The sequence below is a fragment of the Octopus sinensis genome, linkage group LG2 (genome assembly GCF_006345805.1).
Source record: "Octopus sinensis linkage group LG2, ASM634580v1, whole genome shotgun sequence".
Lineage (NCBI taxonomy): Eukaryota > Metazoa > Mollusca > Cephalopoda > Octopoda > Octopodidae > Octopus > Octopus sinensis.
The window spans coordinates 41,652,651-41,676,431 of record NC_042998.1 but is presented as its reverse complement, the minus strand read 5'-3'; the positions used below and the strand labels follow the sequence as shown (position 1 = coordinate 41,676,431).

Sequence of the window (23,781 nt, the reverse complement as noted above, 5' to 3'; positions counted from 1 at the left end):
AATAAAATCTAGAGAGTTGATAATATTCTAGTACCAAACTGCAAATTCAATTTGAATCGTATAAAGTCCTTCCACGAGGAAACAATTCAAATTTATTTAGGCCAAAAAAATCAAATAAATAATATATAAAACGGTCTGCGCGTGTTTCGAATACAACAGCTTTATATATATATATAGCTCCAGGATGACCGCAGCCACATGGCTGAAATGAATAAAAGGATTATAACAATTGTTTATGTTTTAATTTAGGTAGAGTCATCGTAATAAACACTATAAACACTAATCAGTTTTTATCGACTATTTCCGAAATATAATAATATTAGTTTCAACAACACACGGTTTCAGATTGAACCACAATTCTTGGAAAACAAATTTCCAAGAGATGTTTATGTGTGCGTGCGTGCCTGATTTCACGAAACTCCCGACCCTTGAGTAACTGTGTGAAAAATTACATACATACGTACATACATACATACGTATATGCATGCACGCACGCTCGCACGCACGTCCGCACGCACGCGCGCGGACACACGCGCACACACATACACACCTACACACATACACAATTTTAAAAAAGAAGTTCGATAATGTTGATCTTAGCAGCAGTGAAGGAAGAAGCCATTGCTGCGCGTATGTATGTGAATCATTCATTGACTTGCTAGCCTTTAGAAGCAAATAATTGACATTTCTTCAACAAGCTTGTGTGCCATCACAAAACTTCCATCATTCGTATCAAGACTGCTGCTACTCACAATTAAGTGGAAAATATATATTTATATAAAGTAAGGTTTCTTCTTATTCTGTTAACGGAATTGGGGTTTCTCCATCAGGTCTTTTCTTTCCATGTTCTGGTAATTTGGTTCTAACGCCTTTCAACGAAGGGATTAGTCATGGGCGTTTTAAACATCAGAAAGGGGGTTTTAATTTCATTTTCTTGATTTTAAAGTGATTTCCTTGACATTTTGGAAATAAAATATAATGAATAGCACAGTATAAAATCATTTACTGACGTCCTTTTCCTAAAATATACATCGTTGCTGCTACAATCCTACAATGGCTTTTTCCAAATTCTAATGGCCATTATTTTTATTTTAAATCGATTTAAAAAGGTAATATACATAGAACTGTGGACCAAAAATCTAATATTAGCTCTAATTTATTAAAGCTCCATCACCATGTGAGGAAATATCGAAGTATACCTACTAAATTTTTGTTTTCGAAATAATTTCGATATTCCCTCGACATTCTTCCCATTCAGTGAACTCACAGAATGGCTGGCTTGGTTGACGTGCATTATTTTTATCTGTTATTAATAAGATTTTACAGCCTCTCTCTTTAAAACTTCCAAATACCGAAATTAATTTCAATATATAGCTAAAATGTTTTAAACCTTTTTTTTTTTTTAACCATTTATTGTAAATTCTTTAGGTGGACTCATATTTAACGAGGCCCATATCATCCATCCCACTCAATCCGCAAAAATGGAGAGATGCTTCTGTCAACTAATGCTCAACTATATCAAAATTAAATATTAGAATGACGATAAAAAAAACACATTTCTTTTGATAGTTAAAAAGAAAAACAGTTTCAACTAAAGAATTGATGCAATATCTTGGATTTTTTAAACATAAATACAGAACAAAATTACTTCATTTATATAAGTAAAAATTTTTTAGTGAAATTTGTTTAAATAACAAAAATTTTTTGGGTTAAATTTGTTTAAAAAGCAAAAATTTTTGAGTTATATTTGTTTAATTAGCAAAAGTTCTTCAAACGTCAATTTTTAGAACAAAGCAAAAATAGGAAGGGATTTTAAAAAAGATGAAGTGTAACTTTACTGTTTTATATAACACTCAATCGTGACCCCTTCAGTGGTTGATATTTTTATTTAAAAAAAAAAAATTAGTAAATTATTTCAGTTATGAAATGAATCCAGTTTTTAAAGAGTCAAATTTAAAAGATAATTGAATCAGAACTCGCTATTATGAAGAGGGTTGTGGAATGTATTTAATGATGGAAGTTGGATTGAAAGAGCTAAATAGTACATAAATTAATTTTTCAATGAAGGTCTTTACAGAATGCTTTTTCTTTATGGATTCGACTTTATAAAACTTCATTTTCGTTGATAAATTTTTTACAATTACACCCGTAATTTTCCCATCTTTCTGATCATCAGAAGCGCCGGAAATTATTCGTTCTTTTAGGTAAACCACCCCTCAAAATGAGACGAGTGTAATAAAAATTTACCGGGAAGTTACCCCTTATCAGACTAGCATCTGAACCTGTGTCTCACATAGATATAAACACTATAGAACTATAGAAAACATTTAAACGGTATGGATTTACAATTGTACTCGTTTGGTTTTGAAAGTGAAATTTATACCCGTCGTATTTTGGGTAAATGTATGCTTTTGATGTATTTTGAGCGACTGATCATCAAAATAGTCGGAAATCACTCATTATTTATGTAAACCACACCTTCAAAATGAGACTGGTGTAATGGTAAAAATTTACCTTTTCGTTTTCTCGTATCGTAAATAAGACTTTTTTTTTATTTGATTACAAACATGACGGTTTATTTCTTAACCTCAGCCCATCATAAATATGCCTTAAAATTACCAGCTCCCTTGAAGTGGAATATGATGCCGTTTACACCACATGTGAGCTTGTTTTCATTTAGCTCTGCATTTCTGCTTATCACTACAAATTAACTTGTAATTATTTGTAAGATCCAAAATCAATTGCATATATACTACATCCTTATCTTCATTTTCGATTCTTATTTCAAATGAGTGGATTTTAGATCAATTTCCTCTAATTTTTCCTCTGTCCAAATTAAAAAAAAAAAATACGAGTATCCACTTATCACGTTATAGTTGATATTAATTCTACAAAATTGTCTCTCCACTCCATCATTATTTTCAGCATGAATCTCACAAGACAGCGTCTAATTCTCAGTAATTAACTAAATAACAGATTTACAGTTTGTACCGAAAAAAAAAGTAAAACGTATTTGTTTTGTAAATAAGTGTAAGTTTTGTAAGTGTTTATCTCTGCCATAAAAACATTGCATGTAGTCACTACACTTCGCAAGGTTCATAGCAAATATAAACTGCTTTAGATTTTTTTTCCCTAACATCCTTAGACATTCAGTTTCTTTAACTGATACTCGAAACGTTTGTTTTGTTATTAATATCACTAACACTTTTGCAAACCCGAGCCGTCCTTTCTTTGCTAATTCTAATACACAATTTCGCTTCTTTCGAGCTAATTTTATCTTGAGTCTCATCTGTATTACTGTCTCTATATTAATGTATAAATCATGTTTAATGAACTCCCTTCAATGCATTGGCTTTTCATTTGTAGACTGGACTTTTGCATTTCTCACTGCTAAGTTGTTGGTTTTCTTTTTACGTCTTTGTCATATTGAAGTTATTTTAGCGGCGAAATTCCGGTTTAAGCACCCCATATAACCCCTCATAACTTTTTTATTTTTTGGAATTTTCAGAAAGTCTTAGTGAATTTTTGTTCTGCACACAAGAATACATTCATACGATTATGGAAAGATAAAAATTCCTTTTTAAATCCTAAAGGTCCCACTTTTTGAATTTTTAAAAAAATATGAATAGTCCGAATTTTTTGCTTAAATCCCGGCAATATAGCATCTTTAGGTGCATCAGCATCCCATTAAATGTGTTCATATGGAGAAAAATATTGAAAAACATACGTGTCAGAGTGACAAAGACACGAGGTCAGTATCAGGTGGTTGTGATATGTGCTAAAAATAACAGCTAAATTGCCCTTAAATCATACTCCAAAAAAATATTTTTGCATAATCGTATGAATTCTCATTTGTAGAACACAAATTTGCAGAAATTTTATGAAAATCTCCCACACCACCACATAAGGTTGTATGAGGTGTTTAAACTAGAATTCTGTCATTCTAGCTATTTATTTGTATTATGCATAATATAAAGTGACTGCTAAAACTAATAAATTGATGATGTTGGTTGGTTATAAATGTTCATTAAAAATCTTATACAAATGGTAATGATTAAAAATTGGAGAGCAGTAATCCCAATAAAAGAAAATCAAGTTAACTTCATAGAATTTGCTTAACATTTAATTGGCATAAATAAGTTTTAATTTCATCAATTTGAATTTTCATCTTTATACCAGGTCTTAAACAATTTATGAAATCCTACTTCATAAAGAACTTCAAGAATTAATTACTTCATATGACCATTCAAATCATAGTAGCATTAATGATATAAATTTAAAGGTAAGATAACTTACCAGAGTGAATGGCAATTGGATTTTATGAACATTAGCTTCATAATACTCATAGTCAGCCCATTTTGCTAGCTCTTCATGGTAGTTTACTGCCATATGTGTGTGGTGTTGTACTAACTCCTGTAGTAAGGGAAAATTTGGTTAATTACACTCTACTACACATGTAGAAATCATTAAAAAAAAATCAGCTCAAGACTGAAATTTATTTTAAGAGGTTAATATAGAAGCAAACCAAGTATCAATTGCATAACAAAGACATTGTACATTTACAGTAACAAAAACTTGTCACTGCTTATAATTTTCTTTTCTTTTTCTTTGTCTCTTTGAAATTTCAAGTTCTGAAAGGATTTGAATATCAGAAAGGAACCTAAACTCAGCAAGTTTGGAAACTGAACCGGAAAAATGTCAAAAGGTTATGATACATCAAAAGCATATGATGCAACAAAACAATATGTCACTAAATCACAAGACTGGTCAGTAGGTTCCGGTATGGTGTTGCAGCCAGCACAGGGGGTAGCAGTCACTCTTCCAGGAATCATGTATGGTAGCGGTTCTCAACAAGGTATCAGTGTAAATACTGGTTACCCTTATGGTCAGCAAAGCATGTTTGTTAATCAGACACCAGGTATGTTTAAGTTTCTAAATTTTGAAATACTTTCTTAGTGAAGCCATTGTGAAAACATTTTGACCAAATCCAATAGCTTTTAATGGTTTATAAAGTTTTTTTTTTTTTTTGACCAATTTTCAGAGATTTATTGAAGAAGAAAAAAAATTAAGCTATTAAATATTTGATTAACAATATTCTCAGTTTTGACTGCATTTTTTCAATATTAATTATATGAAAACATTTGTTTTCAACATTAGAATGCATTAGATTACATAAAAAAAAAAAAAATTAGCCATTTTATCTTGTGATAAATATTTTTAATTTTAAATTTATTTAACTTTATTTCAAGTAAGTCTATAAATATATTGATGTTTGTCAGAAATTATTTCTGAAAAATATGAGTAAATCCTCCAATTATATTTTTTACATCATTAAAATCTCAAATATACTTGTGATAAAATTCCTTCTTCACTATGTTAAAAAATTTTTTTTCTTTTTTAGTGTTAGCTTAATTTTTAAAAAATGTAAATAACCAATTATTTTTTGGAAATTCATAGAAATAGAATCATGGTAAACTGAACAATGGAAATTTGGCTTCTGTAGGATTTTCATGTTAAAGTATTAGAAAACTAAATTGTAATTCAATTACATTTTTTCTTTTTTTGAGATAAGAATTTTGATGCTGTTATAAGCTTAGATAATTAAAGGTTTTCATTATGTTATAATTAGTTAATCAGGAACCATAGTAAAATAAGAAATATGTAACTAATTCAGATGCTTGAATGATTTTAATGAATTACACAATTTTTTTCATAGCTTTGAATAAAAGTATTTTTAAAATATTACTCTAAAAGTTGCCCTAGGACTTTATATGAAATAAAGATACTTTTTCATTAAAAAAAAAAACATCCAAAAGTGAGATTAAAGAAGTAAACTTATAAAAAAATGCTAGTAAAACCTCTCAAAAAGAGGTGAGCTTCTCCAAGTAGCAATGTTTTCTTTCATTGTTTATCATGGATGTTGTTTTGCAGTGTATATTGTGCTTTATCACTTTCCACACAGATGAGATATCGCACACACATAACAGATAAGTATCTTTCTTTTTTTTTTTTACGTTTTGCTTGTTTTCTGCGTTTTTATACTTTTCCATAGAAAAGCATAAAATTGCAAAATATAAAACTAATACACAACTTATACAAAAATATAAACTTATACAAATGCACATGGTTCACAAAAATGATATTCACTGAATTAACAATCATACATAAGAAATAAAGTAGACTATATTTGCAAAAGCAAAATCAATCAGAAGGGCACAATATGTGTATATACTTGACAAAATTTCCAGTGATATCACCTCTTGTGTTGTGTTAGTGTTTATATTTCAGGTGTATTTACAACTTACATCAGAAGAAATTTATATATTGGCGACAACAGATTAAAGTTGTAAATCATCTGAATATGTAGGTTAAATTTGTACCACACCTATTGGATGTGAATCCGGAATTTAAAAAAAATATTTTTTTAATTCATCATGCATATACAGTTTATGTACACTATAGACATTAATTATATTTCATGAATGATTGTTTAGTTGTGTAATAAATACTTCAGTTTTTTCTTGTTACACTTTCAATTATAATTTGAGAAAATTTTTGGCTCTAATTTTCTTCTGGATATCCTCTATTCAGGCAAAATTTTCTTGTATTTAGAAAATATTAGGTAGAGTACTATGTAGATATTTACAAACTCTGCTCCACTTTTTTTTTATTCATAGACAAATGTACACAAATTTATTTATTTCTTATTCTAGGTATGATGTCTGTTGGACTTCAGAATTCTACCTATCCAAACCTCATGCAGATGAGTTCTGCACCGTTGCCCCAGTATCAGATGTATGGAGCTGCTGCAGTACAACAGATGCAAGCAATGAATATGTCAGGAGCAAACTATAGCCAATTGCCCTACTCACAGCAACACAAATACTTAGACAAAGACCTAAAGTATTCAGATGTCTATATGATGTCAGCAGCAAATGCTTCTAACATGCCAATGGTTGGAAACCCAATGACATGCATGCAAGTGAAGAACAACCCCAGTGCTCCAATGTACACCTACAACAGCCAGGGTATGCCTGTTGCTTATTCATCAGCCAGTAAGAGTAGCAACTTGTCAGGTACTCGTAAGTAAAGGCATATTGAGATGGAGATAAACTCTGCCTATAATTCAGTCTCATTGGAAAATTTACAAATCCAATTCATATTTCTTTAACGTCTGTAATGGGTTTTCCGTGACTTAATTTTTTATACTAAAGTGTTGATTAATTTCATTGTCTTTGTAGTATATTTCCATTTTAAGTAGATTTCAACCCAGACATATTTGTCTTATTAAAAGAAAACAAAAATGTACAGTATCTGTATTAACATAGTTAATTAAATATTGTTTTTAAAATTCTTTGCCATTTCTTTTCTTTTTTAGTGCATATGTGTATGTATCTACTACATTATTTAGAGCTAAATCTTCATTCTATTAGATGATTGAACAGTATCTTTCACACTAATAAATATAGTATTTTTTAATGACAATACGATGTATTCACTAACAAACATAGCATTTTTTTAATGAATGCGAGCCAATGACACCTCCAGCCTGATCTAAAATTTCACCTAGAACAAGCTTATAGCACTTGTTCTCCCAGAAATTTCTTCAAGTATCTTGTCAAGATGGCAGCCACTGTGACATTTGAAGGTTCTCCCAGATTGATGGGTGGCTCTAAGCAGATGGCCAAATTATTCTAGAGTGCTGCAGTTGTGGAAGCAATGATTTGTGTGAAAATCTGGGGGGAATGACAACAAACAGAAGTGAGCTGAATCAAGAGAATATGCTAGTTCAGAAAAGAGACAATGGCTATCTCTGGATTAGAAGTCATTATGTTGGAACTTTCGTCAGTTTGTTTTTAATACAGTACTAAATATTTGAATATGCAGCAGTAGTCATGAGCTTTGTTATAAGTTAGCAATTGCTCTGAAAAAGAAAGCTAGTTTTCAAATGGAGTTTTAGTAATGCTTTGGATGTGAAGTCAGATTTTATGTCCTTGTGGTAGCTTCTGAGGGTTTTAGTTATTTTATTCATACATATGTAGAGCTTGGTACTAGACTTCCTTTGATATTTGTATGGAAAAATTCTTGCTCTAGCAAAAAGATGAAGTGTCAAGATTGCATGTAATAGATTGAAGTGTAATTGAATTAAATTGTTCAATTAGAAATAACTAGCCAGTCAATGTACTGAAGGAAGCATGTAGGTGACAACTAAACCAAGTACATTAAAGAGAGCCTACATGGCTAAACAACATTGGTAATGGCAGGCAACGACTTCACTTTGCCAGAATTCTTAAAGATATGAACTATAGAAATCTCAAATCTGACTATGGAAACTGGATCAAAAAAGAGAGATAGGAGATTAAAAAGATTACCACAACCATCTCCATTTGAGATGTTGCAATTCATGGCAAGACACCTGTATACTCAGTGATGTTACACTACTTGGAAATAGGACACACCAGATCTTTGTAAAGAAAGGAAGATCAAAGAGTTTGGCAAAAATAGAAAGTTTTTGAATGCAATGCTTAAAGGTGTGTACGTAATGGAAAAAATGATTTCCCTCAGTAACTGTATCTTGTGGTGAATCTGGGAAGCATACAGTGTACTTCGTCAAACTTGACTAATACCAAGAATTTTTTTTATTTGCTCCCTTGCAATCTGCTAATGATTTAATTGAAGATCCATTAGCTCATTTCTTTACACTTGCTGTGAGTCTGTCTTTATTATGTTTCATTAGTCCTTAATCCCAGCTTTCTGGCCAATAAGCCAAAAGTCTTTCAGTTGATTAATATGGAAGGCAATAAGAGCTGGTAGGAAAAAGAAAAAAACTGAATCCAGCATACATTAAGAAAAAATATAAACTGCTTTAACAATATGTTCAGTTTGCAAAGAAAAATGCAAATTCTGATAAAATTTTCAAGAATTATACTTACTTCAGCACGGCTAAGAGTTATTGCAGCCAAATGATTGGGATATTTTAACTGAAGAAGTCTGTGTAGGAATGAATCAAGATGTAAACCACCTAAATTTAGACGGCGACAATTCTCAGCAACAATTTGACCATTTATAAAGGGAATGACATGAGTTGTTTGATAACCACAGTCAACTATTAAAGCATTTGCTGATTCTGATAATAAAAGAAAAAGAAAACTCTTGCTAATGTATAGAGTAAATTTTAAAATTTAACATCTGTATGGAAAATTATCAATACAAAGATTGTCGTTAAGCCCCAGATAGACAGACATTATCAAATTTAACAGTTCTGACCATTCTATATTTGTCTCAGATCAGATTGTGTTTTTCCTTTAAGAAAGTAAAATGTGCCAAAGGACATTTGGCTGATATGGACTGATACAATTAATAATATAAAACATATCTAGGGATTTATTAACTAAAAAAAACAGTTTTGTCTGTGTCAAGTGAAAAATGTAAAATTGGGCTTGCATAATGTAAAGAGAAGATGAGTAAAGGAAGGAATTACATTATCTAAAAAAGTGATTTCATTTAACATGTAGACGATAAAAGCTGTTATAATGCTGTTCAATGTCTGGGGCAATAGAAGGAAAATAACAGGAGTTAACATGAGAAAGATTATCAACAATTTGCAAACTTTTATAACTTTCTGATATTTTACTTTTTCTTGTTTGTCAACATGTGCATCATTCACGTTTCCTTTTTTTAAGGAATTATTCCCATCACTAGAGATCCTTATCTGTAGTTGAGGCTATCAGCTCAGCAAAAATAGAACTAAAATTCATAAATAGAAAGATTTCACAAATTAAATCCACCCTAAGCTATTCAATGCAGGATACACCTATTTTAAAAACAATTTTCCAAATTTCCTATTATTTTCATTTGAGAGATGGATACAAACGAACACGTCTGTCTTTTTTTCCAATTTACCTGATGAAGAAAAATTGTAACAAAAAAAAAAGTTAATGACATATTTGAAAGGATTTTAAATGAATAATGAGAATACCTGGTTTTGGATGATTTTTGTACAAACTGAATAATGCATCATTGCCATAAGCAACTTTAGGGACATGGTAACATTCAAACAACAACTCAGACATTTCTGGAATGAAAACAAAAATATCATTACAAATTTGTTATAAACAAGAAACCAACAGTTTGCTCTCCAATACAAACACCCTTTATGATAGTTTAGCTAGCTAAAAATGCACAAAGAAATTCAAAGACCCAGCACAACTGATGCAATGCTTCAATCATCATCATTTAACGTCCGTTTTCCATGCTGACATGTGTTGGACGGTTTGAGTGAAGTCTGTAGAGCCAGCAGCTGCACCAGGTTTCAATCTGATCTTCCAATGTTTCTACAGCTGGATACCCTTCCTAATGCCAACCACTCCGAGAGTGTAGTGCGTGCTTTTTACATGCCACCAGCACAGGGGCTAGTCAGGTGGGCCTGGCATCGATCATGTTTGAATAGTGCTTTTTACATGCCAGTTTTTTTTTGCCAAGAGGTTTATAATGAATGAACTGCAACTCTTTTGGATTCATTAGAATAAGTTTTATGGGTGTTGACTTGTGTTAATATGTTAAAAGTTATTTATGTTAGTGAACTATTGTTATGATGTATGTGTAGAAACACATGCAGTAACCCAGAAAAACTTAATGCAACTATTTACTTAAATTCTGTGCAAAACCTGTCTCTTTTCCTCTGTCACTCTAAGCTTTAGCAATTAGAATTAATATTACTGAATAATAGGCTGCCTTCATAGCTTTTCCTCTAAATAAAATACAATTTTTAAAAAACATAATTTAAATTGGTAATATGAAAAAAAAAGCCGATGATAACTTCTGCCTACCAAATTCAATTACGAGGCTATAGCAGAAGACACTTGCCCAAGGTGCCAAGCATGGGACTGAACCTGAAACCATATGGCTAGGAAGCAAGCTTCCTAACCACAGATATTAAAATAATAAATTGATTAATCAAATATTTCTTACGTTGTCTGCAATAATTTGGATTACTCAGAGCTTCAGACATGACAATGGGATGATCCACACAACTTTCAGTATCAATACCCAAATGGTTAAAAATATAGTCAAACACTTGCTCCTGAAAAAGGAATAAAGAAAAGAAAATTACTTTAACCCTTACACAACCAATCTGTCTGAGACACTTGTTTCTATGATACAAGACTGTCTATTTTAAAATGTGCACATTTAAAATAAACCTTTCATCATGTTACATTTCAAGGCCAGTATGATATAACATATAAAAGAACAAACAGAACTATGCTTTCATTTACTGAGGACAACATCTACATAGTTGCTCAACTTGCTAGAAAACAGCCATGTTTCCCTGCTATATAACATGTCTTGAAGGCAAAAACAGACATTTAATCCTAAACATACAAAAGACAAGATGATTCTGCTTTATCAGAGTAATCTTGTTACTATAAAGCAGTCATTGTAGACAACACTGAAATGTTGATTGATGATCTCCTTTGTGACTTATCAGACACAACAGAAATTTAGATAAATGTAGACATTATAAAAGTAAAATTATTACAACTGCTTCTACTTCTGTCTTATCTCTATCAAATATTTCCTTTTTCTCCTTTACATAAAACAATCTATTTTTGTAATTTTCTTTTTATAAGAAGTTTTAAACTAATATTTGTAAAATGTTTGCTGAATTAGTTAATGACAATGAAACAAATTGCAAGGCTATATATTCAGATGAATATATTTGTGAGGTTGCTAACTTTACTGTAGCTACTGGATCTTGTACAATCAAGATTGAAAAAACAAAAATAACCACTGTTTGAGAATAATGGTCATTTATCATTTAATAGTTTCAAAGATATGATTTAAAGAGGAATGAATGTTTCTCTTTGACATTATCCTTATGTATGTGTGTGTAACCATTAAATCTGACTGATTTGAAAGATGAAAAACAGGTTTTGTTCATTTTGTTTTTAATAATCTTGAGTTTGGTTGAAGTCCTTCATTCTCAACCGAAAGGAAGTAGTCACAGTTGTAGATCAAAAGGATAGATCCTGAACACTATAGATCTCTCTCGAATCGGACCTAGACACAGTGCAGCAATGGATGATGGTGTGGACAAATGTACCACCATGCATTTTAGGAGGAAAAACCCAGCGTCCACATACTCCCTCCACAACACTAATACCAAGAAGTCTTCTTGTGAACATAACCTGGACATTACTGTCAGCAGCAATTTGCACTGAACAAAGCACATCTCTAAAATTGTCAAGAAGGCCAGGGGTGTCTAGGCATCACTCAACAAAACATTTGTCAGCCACTCTCTAGCTATCTATTTAAGGTTGTATATGACTATGGTGTGGCCACACTTGGAACTTGCTTCACCAGTTTGGAACCCCTATCTTGCTGAGAACATTGACCTCCTGGAAACTGTTCCGAGATATGCAACCAAGTGAATACCCTCCATCAGGCATCTACCATACTCCGAATGCCTTGCTTCCCTGGCATGGATACATTGAAGCTCCATCATCTGGCAACTGACTTGGTAAACACCCACAAAATTATTAACCATTGTTCCAACAACAATCTTGAGCATCTCTTTGAATTCCAAGTGTCTGACACACGTGGGCAAGCCTACAAAGTCAGAAAACAGCACAGCTCCCATGACTTTCGGAAACATTTTTTCACACGCAGTGTTGCTGAAGCATGGAACAAATTACCTGCATCAATTGTTAGCTGCCGAGATATTGCATCCTTTAAAACCTCCAGGCTTCTTGAAATTCGCCAACACTACACATGATATCCCCTACCTCCATACGCATGTACACATGTATATATCATGACTCATACACGGTTCACTTTCCTGACATTTTGCACCTGAGCACTGAACACAATAATGTCATTATTATTTGTGTAAACATTTTACACAACTTTTGCCAGAGTCGTTTCCCTTTGTTATCAAATCATTTCACGTTAACTCTTTATTCAACAATATACTTTTTTAAATGGTTTTTTTCCTTTCTTGAGCAATGTTTAGCTTTGTGAACCCCATAATGTTTTTTTAACATTTTGACTCATCCTATACACCACTTGACAAACGCCCATTGCCTTCACATCCTCCTCTATTATCTTTCTCAGCTTCCCCCTTCTTCTGCTTCCTTCTACATTCATTTCCTTCACTCCTCTCAACCAGTTATCATCATCCTTTATGCAAACCATTTATTCATCATGTAATTTTATGTTTATTGGTTTGAAAATGTCATTTTAACTACTTTTATTTCATCTTGGTTCATTTACCATCAGAATAACTTGGTAATGCCACATCAAACAATACTCCTAATTTGAGACAAAAAATATCTTAATTTTTACATAAATTGTCAAAATGTTTAGGACTCAGAAATCACAACTATATTTTTTCATACAGTTTACTCGACTTTAAGTCATTGACATACTGGATTACCACCTTCAAAGGTATTAATTGAACACATTGAACCAGGACTTATTTTTAAGTCTGGTACTAATGAATTGATATTTGCTAGATTATAGAGTATAAACACAGAGCGCCATCTTCCAAGCAGTATCAACAGATGAAAATGGAAACAGATAAACACACGTATATAAATATGATGGCCTTTTGAACACTCACAAAGCATTGGTCAACAAGGCTATAATAGAATACATGATGTGGTTGTAAAACCAAATCCATAAAGCCATGCCTGTTTTAAATTGTTTCATCATTTAACAAGCTAACATGGACTGGATGGTTTCATAGGATATCAGGCAAGCCACAGGGCCACACTGAACTCCTATGTCTGCTTTGGCATGGTTTCTATAGCTACACGCCCTTCCTAACACCATCCTTGTGAAAGAATAATACAGGATATATACAAATCACAATGAATAAAGTAATGTCCCTCCTCAAGTTCCATAAATTCAAATCTGCATCTAACAAATCATGTTTTGGCACAGAACACTTTATTCCATTTTTTATTAACCTAGCTATCTGCCTGAGATATTTTATCTGGAAATTTTGTTTTCAGAAGAGAGGCATATCATCCAACAGTAGATTTCTCATTTGCTTCATGCAATGAAACCAGAGCTAAGCATTGGCTTCAAAAGAACATCTCAGGTTAAGGAGATGTTTCTTCCAATAACTAAAATATTAATTGCAGCAAGGACATAGTATTTCATTCTGCAACCATAATATACTACCAAGTATATTAAAGGTTTATAAGTCAATACTGTGTCTTACTTTTGCATTAGCAGTGCAATGTTCCCATTTCAAAGTTTATTTCTACAGATTTTTACAAACTTTTTTGGCTCTGGATTCTCTAAAAAATTTGTAGAAAAGTAAATAATCAAATTATCGAGTGGATTATTAAATGTATTGATACTTTTGATTGAATATGATATATTTAAAAAACTGTAATTTTAATTTTCTCCTCTTTGATTTTATTTCTCTGGCTAACAAAGAAAAATATATGATTAAAACATACCAAGAACACAAAATTTTATGTAATTTCTAAAAATGATGCATCTTCATTCAACATACAACTCCAAAAAGACACTGAAGCTTTATCTGGTACCCAAGAAAGTTGAGTGGCTACAGATACTGGCTGTGTGTACTACTTCTAAACATTAAATCAAAAAACTTTTTAACACAAGTTCACTTACCAGAATTGATTTTAGAAATGAAACAACATAGAATAAAAAACACAAGTATTTGTGTATGTATACACATACGACTCAATTTACCTGGACATCATACTGTGTAACCACATTTCTGTCAAACTGAGTCCGAAGAATCCAACGCACAACTTCTAGATTACTGATATCATTTCCTACTTGCAGTTCAGATTCCTATGTACAATTGAAAATAAAATTTTTTGAAAATGTATTTCTATAAAATAAAACACATAAGTCAAAAATGTGTGCGTGTGTGTGTATATGTAGATAGACGTGTGTGTGTGTGTAGGAAAACTCAAATCATTTTTCATCAGCAAGAATATATTATCGATGTTTATTTATACTTTTTGTCAATTTGTCACTGGAGATTTTGAATTCAAAATATATAAGGTGCCAAAACAGATTATGTAAGTAATATTCTCTATTTAGATATACTTAAGGGACATAATGATACCAACTAATAATATTGAATCTATTTCACAACTGCCAACAATATATTATGGTTAGAGCACAACATATATTTAGATGTGATTGTTATAGAGATAAAAACTATTGTTTTGAACAGATACTAAGATATTTTGTCTTTTATAAAATCTTAGTTTTTGAAATTTAATGAAGTTAAAAAAAAAAAATTATAGTTTATATAAAAAACACCTTTTTCCCTCTTTGTTTAGCAGTCACGTTTTTGAATATTAACTGAGGTTTATCCATTGAGGCCCAGCCAGCACGGCATTGATAAGAACCTGAAATATACATGAAAAAAAAAAAATGCAATTCTCTTTTAGATTGTTCTTTAAATTTCAAAACAATTTCATTTAGCTAATTTTGTATAATGAATAAATCAATCAATAATTATTTATTTCACTCTGATAGGAAAAGTGTCAACTAAACATTAGTCTTTTTCTAAATCTGAGGTATCTACTTTATTGACTCAAAATACAGTAAATTGAAAGTTTATGAATCAAAACAGCTATTCATGAAGTTAAGGAATAATTCTTGCCACTTAGGGAACTATTTTAGCAAAACAGTGTGACAGTTCAAGCAATAGAAAATTTCTCTAAAAAGTTGTGATTTCCTGGTAAGTATGCAGCTGCTCAGGAAATTTATATTGTTTATTGAAATAAATGCCTCAATCTAGACAATCAGCAAAAAAAAACATACTTAAACATATTTCATTTTGTAAAAATAACTTTTCAATTATAAAACCAACCAGTTCACTCACAAGTTTTTTTTTTAAATACTGCTAAACAAAAGTCATTTCTATAATAAATCATTAAATTAAAGAAAGTATACATTATATTAAATCTCAACATAGCAGGAATAGCATTAAGTGAGTAGATTCCAACTACTACAAATATATTTCACTGTTCAATCCTTCCTTATTGCTCATTTATTTTAAAGAAAGAGTAGTTAGATATAGAGTATTGAAAGTATAGTAGCAATGTTAGATCAGAGATTACAAAATTCAGTGTTATAAATATGTGTACAATAAGCCATTGTGACCTGTGTAAGCATGGTTAAACATATACAAAAACTGACAATGAAGATAATGGTGAAAAGAAAAACACAGAATGATGCAATTCATATAACTTATTTTGAATGAGATTAGCTGCCTGCTTTATTCATTAAACAATTCCTCAAAGATCTAGAGTTCATATCATTTCAATGGAGACCTATTTTTCTTCCAGTATATTTATGGTTTTGCAAAAAGGAAAACTGGAAGAGTGTACAGTGAATAAACATTTACAAGTTTAACTGAAGGACTGTCAGAGAGATAATATTCATAGAAACACCAAGTCATCTAGTATGTAATGGATTGGTTGACTCGAAAAATTCAGTTTATATCAAACCAGATAAAAGGAAATGTTTATAAAATTAAATTGAAACCTTACCATTATCAATAACCAATGGAATAGCACTTTCTCTCAATCCTGAAGGATATGTGTAAACAGAGTCTGGTACTGGGCGATCATCTTTAAATGAAAAAACATTCTCTTCCTCCTCCTCTTCATCAGCAGACATTCTCAGTTATAAGCTTAAAAAGATATTTGAACTAATCAACAGGGCATAAATTTTTACAAACTTATAAAACAAAAAAATGAATTAAAAATATACAATTAAAGTAGTATATGTAATAACAAGTTTTACAGTACAGAAGTAAATGAGATTTCTTTTATCATGAGAAATGTGAGATATTCTTAATATATATAACTATGCTGCAGAATGTTCTTCACAATGTTCTTAGATATTCTAGTATTCAAATATATATTGGGTCATCTCATAAATAATGCAGATTTTTTATACTTCCTTTATTTTTCAAAATTAAGATAAATTTCTATTTTAATCTAAAATATACTATCATTTTTTTTACAATGCTCTTCCAGCTATCTGGTAGACTTGCAAATCACTTCTTCCAAAATTTACTTGTTCGTGACAAAATATACTCCTCCAGTACTGTTCTGACCTCATTTACAGAATTTATACTTTTTCTGTCCAAATGATTTTGAAGACTATAGAATAAATGATAATCAGATGGGGCAATGTCCAGCAAATATGGTGGGTGGGGCATTGTTTCCCATTCAAACTATTCCAGCCTTTGGAATGTCATTCTCGCTGTATGTCATTCTCGCTGTATCTTGATGGAAGAACACTTTTCATCTTGAAACCAAAGATGGTTGTTTTTCTTCTAGTGCTGACTTAAGCTGCTTGTAGTCGATCTCCTTTGTTATTGTTTGGTTTGGGTTTAAAAATTCAAAGTGGACTAAACCGTTCACATCCCACTCAACAGATAACAGCACCTTACATGGGTGAAGACCTTCTTTAGCCTAGGGTGCCAGTGTTTCTCCTTTCCCTACCCACTGTCTTCGGCACTTGACAGTTTTATAGAGAACCAATTTCTTGTCACCAGTCACTATTCGGTCAAAAAAAGGTTCATTTGTGAGACATGATAGCAAAGAAGAGCACATGTTCACTCTCTGCATGTGATTAGACTCGGAAAGTTTGTGAGGAACCCATTGACCCAATTTGCTGACTTTTCCAATGGTATGTAGGTGTCCATGAATGGTTGAATGACCAAATTCAAGCTTCTCTGCTAGTAAATAAACTGTTACGATTTTTAATTCATGCAATTGAAAAAACCCCCACATTATTTATGGTGTGTGTGCATTTATATACATACATGTATATATATGTATGAATATATGTGTATAAATATGTGTGTGGGTGTGTTTATAAGAGAATTACAATAAGGAGATTAATACATCAGCACGTTTTTATTTTTACAGTCAATTATACAACATATTTTAATCTGTCCTACATATGTTTCTACTGCATAGAATTTTAAGGTGAGACTAGCAAATCATTTAGCTTCATTTAAGGATAGAGAGCATAATATAGAACATAAGCTTAAGTGGGTTTATCTGGTCTCTAAAGGATAGAATCACTAACTTTAATATAGAATTGGAAATAATAGGCAGGGCAGAGCCTTATGTAATCAGAGGGGGAAAAATGCAATTTTTGCCTAGAAGAGATATTCTGTATTTTCACATCAACACACCAGTTACTAAATAATAAGCAAGAACTAGTCCTAAGGTGTCAGCACCTTTACAAAAAGGCATTAAAAAACTTTCAGAGAAAGGGTTTTTAATTAGGTAAGCACCTTGCACATAGGAGATACTAGAGTTACATAGCAAATATCTAGTTTGCCTATATCCTAGTAGTAATTAGTATTCTCCAGATGTAAAACTCCAAATATGAAATAACTTACTACTTATCTAGGATGACAAAATCTACATGTAGATTTAAACTTGATTTATAAAATAAAGATTTGGATTGATCTTACAAGTAAGTTCTACCTATTTCATATCTCTAAATATATCTGACTTAGTGACCCATAATTGTACACATATCTCTCTGAAACTCATTAATTTGTAATTTATCTAAGGCTAGTAATTGAAATATACTCTGACCTAATTTAGGATCTAGTACCCATGATTCAAAATTCAAACCTGGGTCATTATAGGGTCAACCCAATAAATGTTTTTATAGGTGTATCAGATTCCCAAACGTTTCTCTCACATTCTTTGCACTCAAACACTATAGGATATTTATTAGTCGAAATAAATACAATACCAGCTAAAACATCAAACTTCAACTAAAACATTCACTTCAAACCAAGACAGTGGCTGAACCTAGAATAAAGCTGCATAGACTATTAACCAGATGAATGAAACTGGGGGCAAATGCAATTGCTAGACATCTATGCAGCGGAATCATATTTCAGACAGACTTAAATTGAATATGCTGTGTAATTATCTGTAAAAATAGAAAATGTACAAATGTATTAATCTTCATATTCATTGTACTTCTCTTAACTATCATAATCCAATGGGTGAATAACATTTGGATCACTTACTTTAAATAATCTTAGGTGTTTCTTACCACTTGTTATGGTAAGCCATAACTTAGATTATAACTCAGTGTTTGAACAGTACCTGCCAGGATATATACCTATCTATTCTCTCCCTCTCTCTCTCATATATGTGTATGTATATATATATATATATATATCATTATTGCTTAGTCCTATGGATAGTGAAGTTAGGCCTCCTAGTGATATATTTAAAACTATTGCTGTATCATCAGGTGTTACAAAACTCACTGAGAGTAGAAGGCTCTTTTAATAGACATATATATTAAATAACTCATTATTAGACAGACCAGTAAACAACTATAACTACCACTAATAGAACTACGTTTTCTGCAGTTCGTTATTTATTATTTATTTTTAACGGCAGACACCCTCTAGGTCAACTCTGGACAAACTAATGTTGAAAGGTATTCTAAATGTACCCGCTCATCTTTTTATTGTTAACTACATCATCTATTAGGTCCTTCTTTATGACAGTAGAAAAAGATTTGTTTGCTACTTCTAGCGGGTTTTCATAGAGGCTCCTTCGCTGCTCATATAAAGGGAAAATTCATGTTATCGCTTTTGTTTTGCATGCAGCTCTGCACAGTAATACAAATTGCATGGCTGTCTAAAATACGAAATCTGAAAATACAAGAATATCGTTTTGAGTCTACTTTTTTTATTTTATTTTACAATAACGACTTATTTACCACCTGAATACCTTCCATTAATAAACAAAAGAGGGGATTTGGTGTAATAAATAATTCTTTTAAAAGCACAATGTATAATTGAAAAGAAATGGGATAATGACTTTCCAAGGATAATAACGGCTTAAATGAAACCGGCTTAGTATTAAGCGAGGTACTGTACTTGAGTAAAACTAATGCATTTTTATTAATGAATAATCTACCAGAAATGGGAGATAAAGTTGTTGTGTATAAATGTGAATATAAGTTTTTATATAACAATTTTAACATACCAAAATTGACAAATTCGATTTAAATGTGTATAGTGACTAAATTTTGTATACAGGAAAGATAACTAGATCTCAGATGAACGTTAGAGTTATTCAAATTATCTAATCCATGCATTAAAAATAAGAACGCTAATAAAACGTATATTTAACTAAAAAATTTAAGTAAACAATATTTCAGAAAAATTTAACTATACAAAAAAACTATTTTTACCTTCCGCTGCAACTCAGAAAAAGCGATAGACAGACATGACACTATACAATTTATACCTCCACATAAGAGAGTTCTATTGATGGTAGAAGTGTTAGAAGGTTTTAAATTTATAATTGTTGATATTATTATGCTACTTAGTTGTTTAATGTATCGAGGTAACATTTAAAGCATTCTTGCTAAAGTCTGCTCTCTAACAAACATTGGGGCAATGTTTAAAAGCAATTATTTACAATTACCAAAACATTTCCATCAAAACGGTGCCTGTTTATTTATATTACTATAGTAAATTTTATCCACAACTTTTATATAGTCGAAATAAATATCCTTTTTATCTAGACAGTTTCAAATCTTTTCTCAAGTTATTTCAAGTCAACAAAAAATGCCAGCAATATCCTGAATTTGGTAATTTTGCAACTCACCTTTGCAAAGAATTCTAGCCAACTAGAGCCTCTACTCAGTGTTGCTCAAGTTGGGGCCTAACTCAAGTTGGATGTAACACTATTTGGGTGGAGTAAGTCGGCGGGAATTGTTAGCACGCTGGGCAAAATTCTCGGCAGCATTTCATCCATCTTTACATTCTGAGTTCAAATTCCGCCGAGGTCGATTCCAAATTTTTGGCAATACTTCCGCCCGTACCCCACCCCCGAAAACCACCCTTAAAAAAAGGGGGGGGGTCGACACAACCCACCCCTTTTTCGACTACGGGAAATACGAATCTGCAAAAAAATTGGCCAAAATCGGCATTTTAAATATACAACCTCCCACATCCATTTCCTTCATTTTTTCACTTTTTCCAGATTTTCTTTTTTCAAAATATGCGGGAAAATGCGGAGATTATGATTCTGAAAAAAATTTCCAAAACTTTTTGTAAAATTTTTTTTTAAGAACTTGTTTTTTTTCTAAATATGCGGGAAAATACGGACATTATGATTCGGACAAAAATTTCAAAACATTTCTGTAGATAGGGTCAGGGTGTTAGGGTTAGGGTTTTATCAAAAAAAAATTTTTTTCAATAAACAAAATTGGGTGAAAATGGCGTGGGGGGGGGGGCGGAAGTCTTTCCAGCAACAGAATATTAGCAGTAGACTTCAACTGATGACTTTAGTGCGGGGAGTCCCATAGGTTTCACCCTCTCCTTAAAATTACTAACCTTATGCCAAAATTAGAAAAGAATCTTAAATCATGCATCGTGATATATTCATGAATACATTAAGTGTAGAAAGAGTCGTGATTCTCAGTATAAGTGAATATCAAGGAGTTGTGGTTTAGTAAGTAAAAAAAAAAGTCTATTTAATTACATTTTAGAGATTAGAGAAATGGTGACAAGTGTGTCTTTGTAAATGAAGTCTTTATTATTACTTTGAGAAGAAAGCATTTCCATCTTAATTGCTGAGCACTCGGAACAAGACTCAGCTTTAGGTTACAATTTCTGATTGAGCAGATGTTAAGATGGTCAAATGTGATGAAAGTGTCGTTTTGTTTTTCGGACTTCATACCTATGAAAACAAAATTTCAACAATTTGGGCGGTGTAGGCGTCTGTCTGTTTTGGTTTTTCAAACCTGATTTTAAATTCTTTCTATGAAAAATCGGCTTTCCTACACGTATACTCGCTCACGAATTTGTTGCCTCATAACTTCCAGGAATGAAAATTTCTACAAATATGCCTCAAATGGTGTAGATTCCGATTATATTACAATTTGTGGTGGAATTATTTTTTCCCGAGAGTAGAGTGAAAAGTTTCGGAAAATTCACTTTAGTCAGTATTCTTCACACATAGGGGCAATTTTTTTGCAATGCCGATTTTTGGCAATTTTCCGGAACCTCCGTATTCGAAAACGAGGGGTTTTAGCCAAAAAATGTTTTTAAATAAACAAATTTGGGAGAAAATGGAAGGGGGGGGGGTCTTTCCCTGTTGTTTACTAGAACACTCTAATTGACAATGATTCAGCCCGCTTGTCAGAAATATATTTCTTTACTACTCACAAGGGGCTAAACACAGAGGGGACAAACAAACGGATTAAGTCGATTACATCGACCTCAGTGCGTAACTGGTACTTAATTTATCGACCCCGAAAGGATGAAAGGCAAAGTCGACCTCGGCGGAATTTGAACTCGGAACGTAACAGCAGACGAAATACGGCTACGCATTGCGCCCGGCGTGCTAACGTTTCTGCCAGCTCAGAAATAGGTAACAGTTCATCCCAGAATATTACCTGTCATCAACAAACACCTTATCCTATTAAAAATTTATCGCTCATCCTCTTCACGGAGTTCCTACTTTGTCACTCAACCTGCTAACATAGCACCCTAATATATTTTTAAAATATTACCTTACAATCTTGCATATGTGAATGTGTTTGTCTTCATATGTCTTCCCACTGACACCACTTGGGTAATAGTTACGTTTGTTTATATTCAGCAACTCAGTAGTTCAACATACAAAGACCAGTGAAACACCTTACCTAAAAAACAAGGCAGGGCATCTAGCCATATCTCAAAAAATCTTGTTCAATCTATGGAAAAGTAGACGTAACAATGACCATAAAGGATTGGTTTGAACATTTTATCCTTACAACCTTTATAAAGAAACCATATCTCTATAGAATATGGAATTTGAAATTTCTATAGAATCAAGAATCCACATTGAAAATGTAATATCTTGCTCTCGGAAACCAAATTATTTCTTCCATATCATCCTTCATGTAAGCCCACAAATGTAGTTTGATTATTTATAATGCAGAAAACAGTCTTTCAACATTGATTTGGGTGGATGGCATTGCTATTACACCTCTAACTACATCACTAAAAACCTTTGTTTAAGAAGGAATGACTTCTATTGTCATTTTGATGAGCAGTCATACTTTTCCTCTGCCAGTATTCAGCGTTTTTTTTTTAAATATATAGTGGAAATTCTTTAAATAAAAAATCAAGCAGTTGTTTTCTGAGTTTAAATAATGTTGCTTTAAGTTTTTCTTTTTGTTAAGATATTCTTTAAAGTTTCATACTTCACTTGACGCATTCTGCTTTAAAGCATATTTAGACACAAGACATCCTCGACTACATACAGTTAAAAGCCACACAACAAATTGACAAAGTCACTAAGGGACACGATTCAGTCTCTGGTCAACAGGCATTGATACACTATACGTAGGTATACGTTTTGTTAACTGCTCCTTAGACCTAGCTAGACTCATGCTGCCTCCACCCAGGCATTCCTGTCTTTTAGTGAGTGAGTCCCCATTTGGTCTTGCAATAATCAGTACATCCAGTCCTTCCTTTCAAGAGTGTCTCACCATCCGGAATCCACCACTGCCTTCTCTGTTCATACCTTTCATACAGATGTTGATTTACAAATGTTAGGGAGGAATATTAATGACATTGGTCAAGCCAACTTAGGAAAGCCTGCAAAAGCTGTGCACCTTCACTTCTTCAGACCAGTCAGTTTAAAAAAGGAATAAATACTGAGGTTGGAAGGTACAAAGAAAATTATGATGTCTAGCATTAAAATATTAGCCATTAAC

At 32.1% G+C, this 23,781-nt stretch overlaps 2 protein-coding genes across 7 annotated transcripts in view; one reads left to right on the top strand and one right to left on the bottom strand.

The window, feature by feature from the left end:
• The window catches only part of LOC115224331 (actin-related protein 5), a 49,327-nt gene extending 25,752 nt beyond the window's left edge, over positions 1–23,575 (bottom strand). Inside the window, exons 1-8 of one of the 5 annotated variants that reach the window (XM_036512540.1) lie at positions 23,554–23,575; positions 16,554–16,696; positions 15,316–15,404; positions 14,731–14,835; positions 10,972–11,083; positions 9,980–10,075; positions 8,934–9,127; positions 4,297–4,413 (exon numbers count right to left, since the gene is read on the bottom strand). In XM_036512540.1, the coding sequence (XP_036368433.1) occupies positions 4,297–4,413; positions 8,934–9,127; positions 9,980–10,075; positions 10,972–11,083; positions 14,731–14,835; positions 15,316–15,404; positions 16,554–16,683 (843 nt within the window). In that variant the 5' untranslated portion in view covers positions 16,684–16,696; positions 23,554–23,575. Of the gene's footprint in view, positions 1–4,296; positions 4,414–8,933; positions 9,128–9,979; positions 10,076–10,971; positions 11,084–14,730; positions 14,836–15,315; positions 15,405–16,553; positions 16,697–20,259; positions 20,470–20,678; positions 20,840–21,618; positions 21,800–22,590; positions 22,702–23,553 lie in introns of those variants that run through there. The other 4 variants (XM_036512537.1, XM_036512544.1, XM_036512533.1 and 1 more) reach the window with 4 other exon arrangements.
• LOC115224337 lies at positions 562–7,229 on the top strand. 2 transcript variants are annotated; one of them, XM_036512552.1, is made up of 4 exons: positions 562–782; positions 992–998; positions 4,630–4,918; positions 6,714–7,229. In XM_036512552.1, the coding sequence occupies exons 3-4, from the start codon at positions 4,696–4,698 to the stop codon at positions 7,088–7,090; spliced, it is 600 nt and encodes a 199-aa protein (XP_036368445.1). In that variant the 5' UTR covers positions 562–782; positions 992–998; positions 4,630–4,695; the 3' UTR covers positions 7,091–7,229. The 2 variants fall into 2 exon arrangements, with proteins under 2 accessions (XP_036368445.1, XP_029651071.1); XM_029795211.2 differs by lacking the exon at positions 992–998.
• Positions 23,576–23,781: the final 206 nt, after the last annotated feature.

Coding starts and splice junctions, on each gene's coding strand:
- LOC115224337 (XM_029795211.2), top strand. CDS start 4,696: ATGTCAAAAGGTTATGATACATCAAAAGCATATGATGCAACAAAACAA. Junction 4,919..6,713: donor GTTTGTTAATCAGACACCAG/GTATGTTTAAGT, acceptor TTCTTATTCTAG/GTATGATGTCTGTTGGACTT.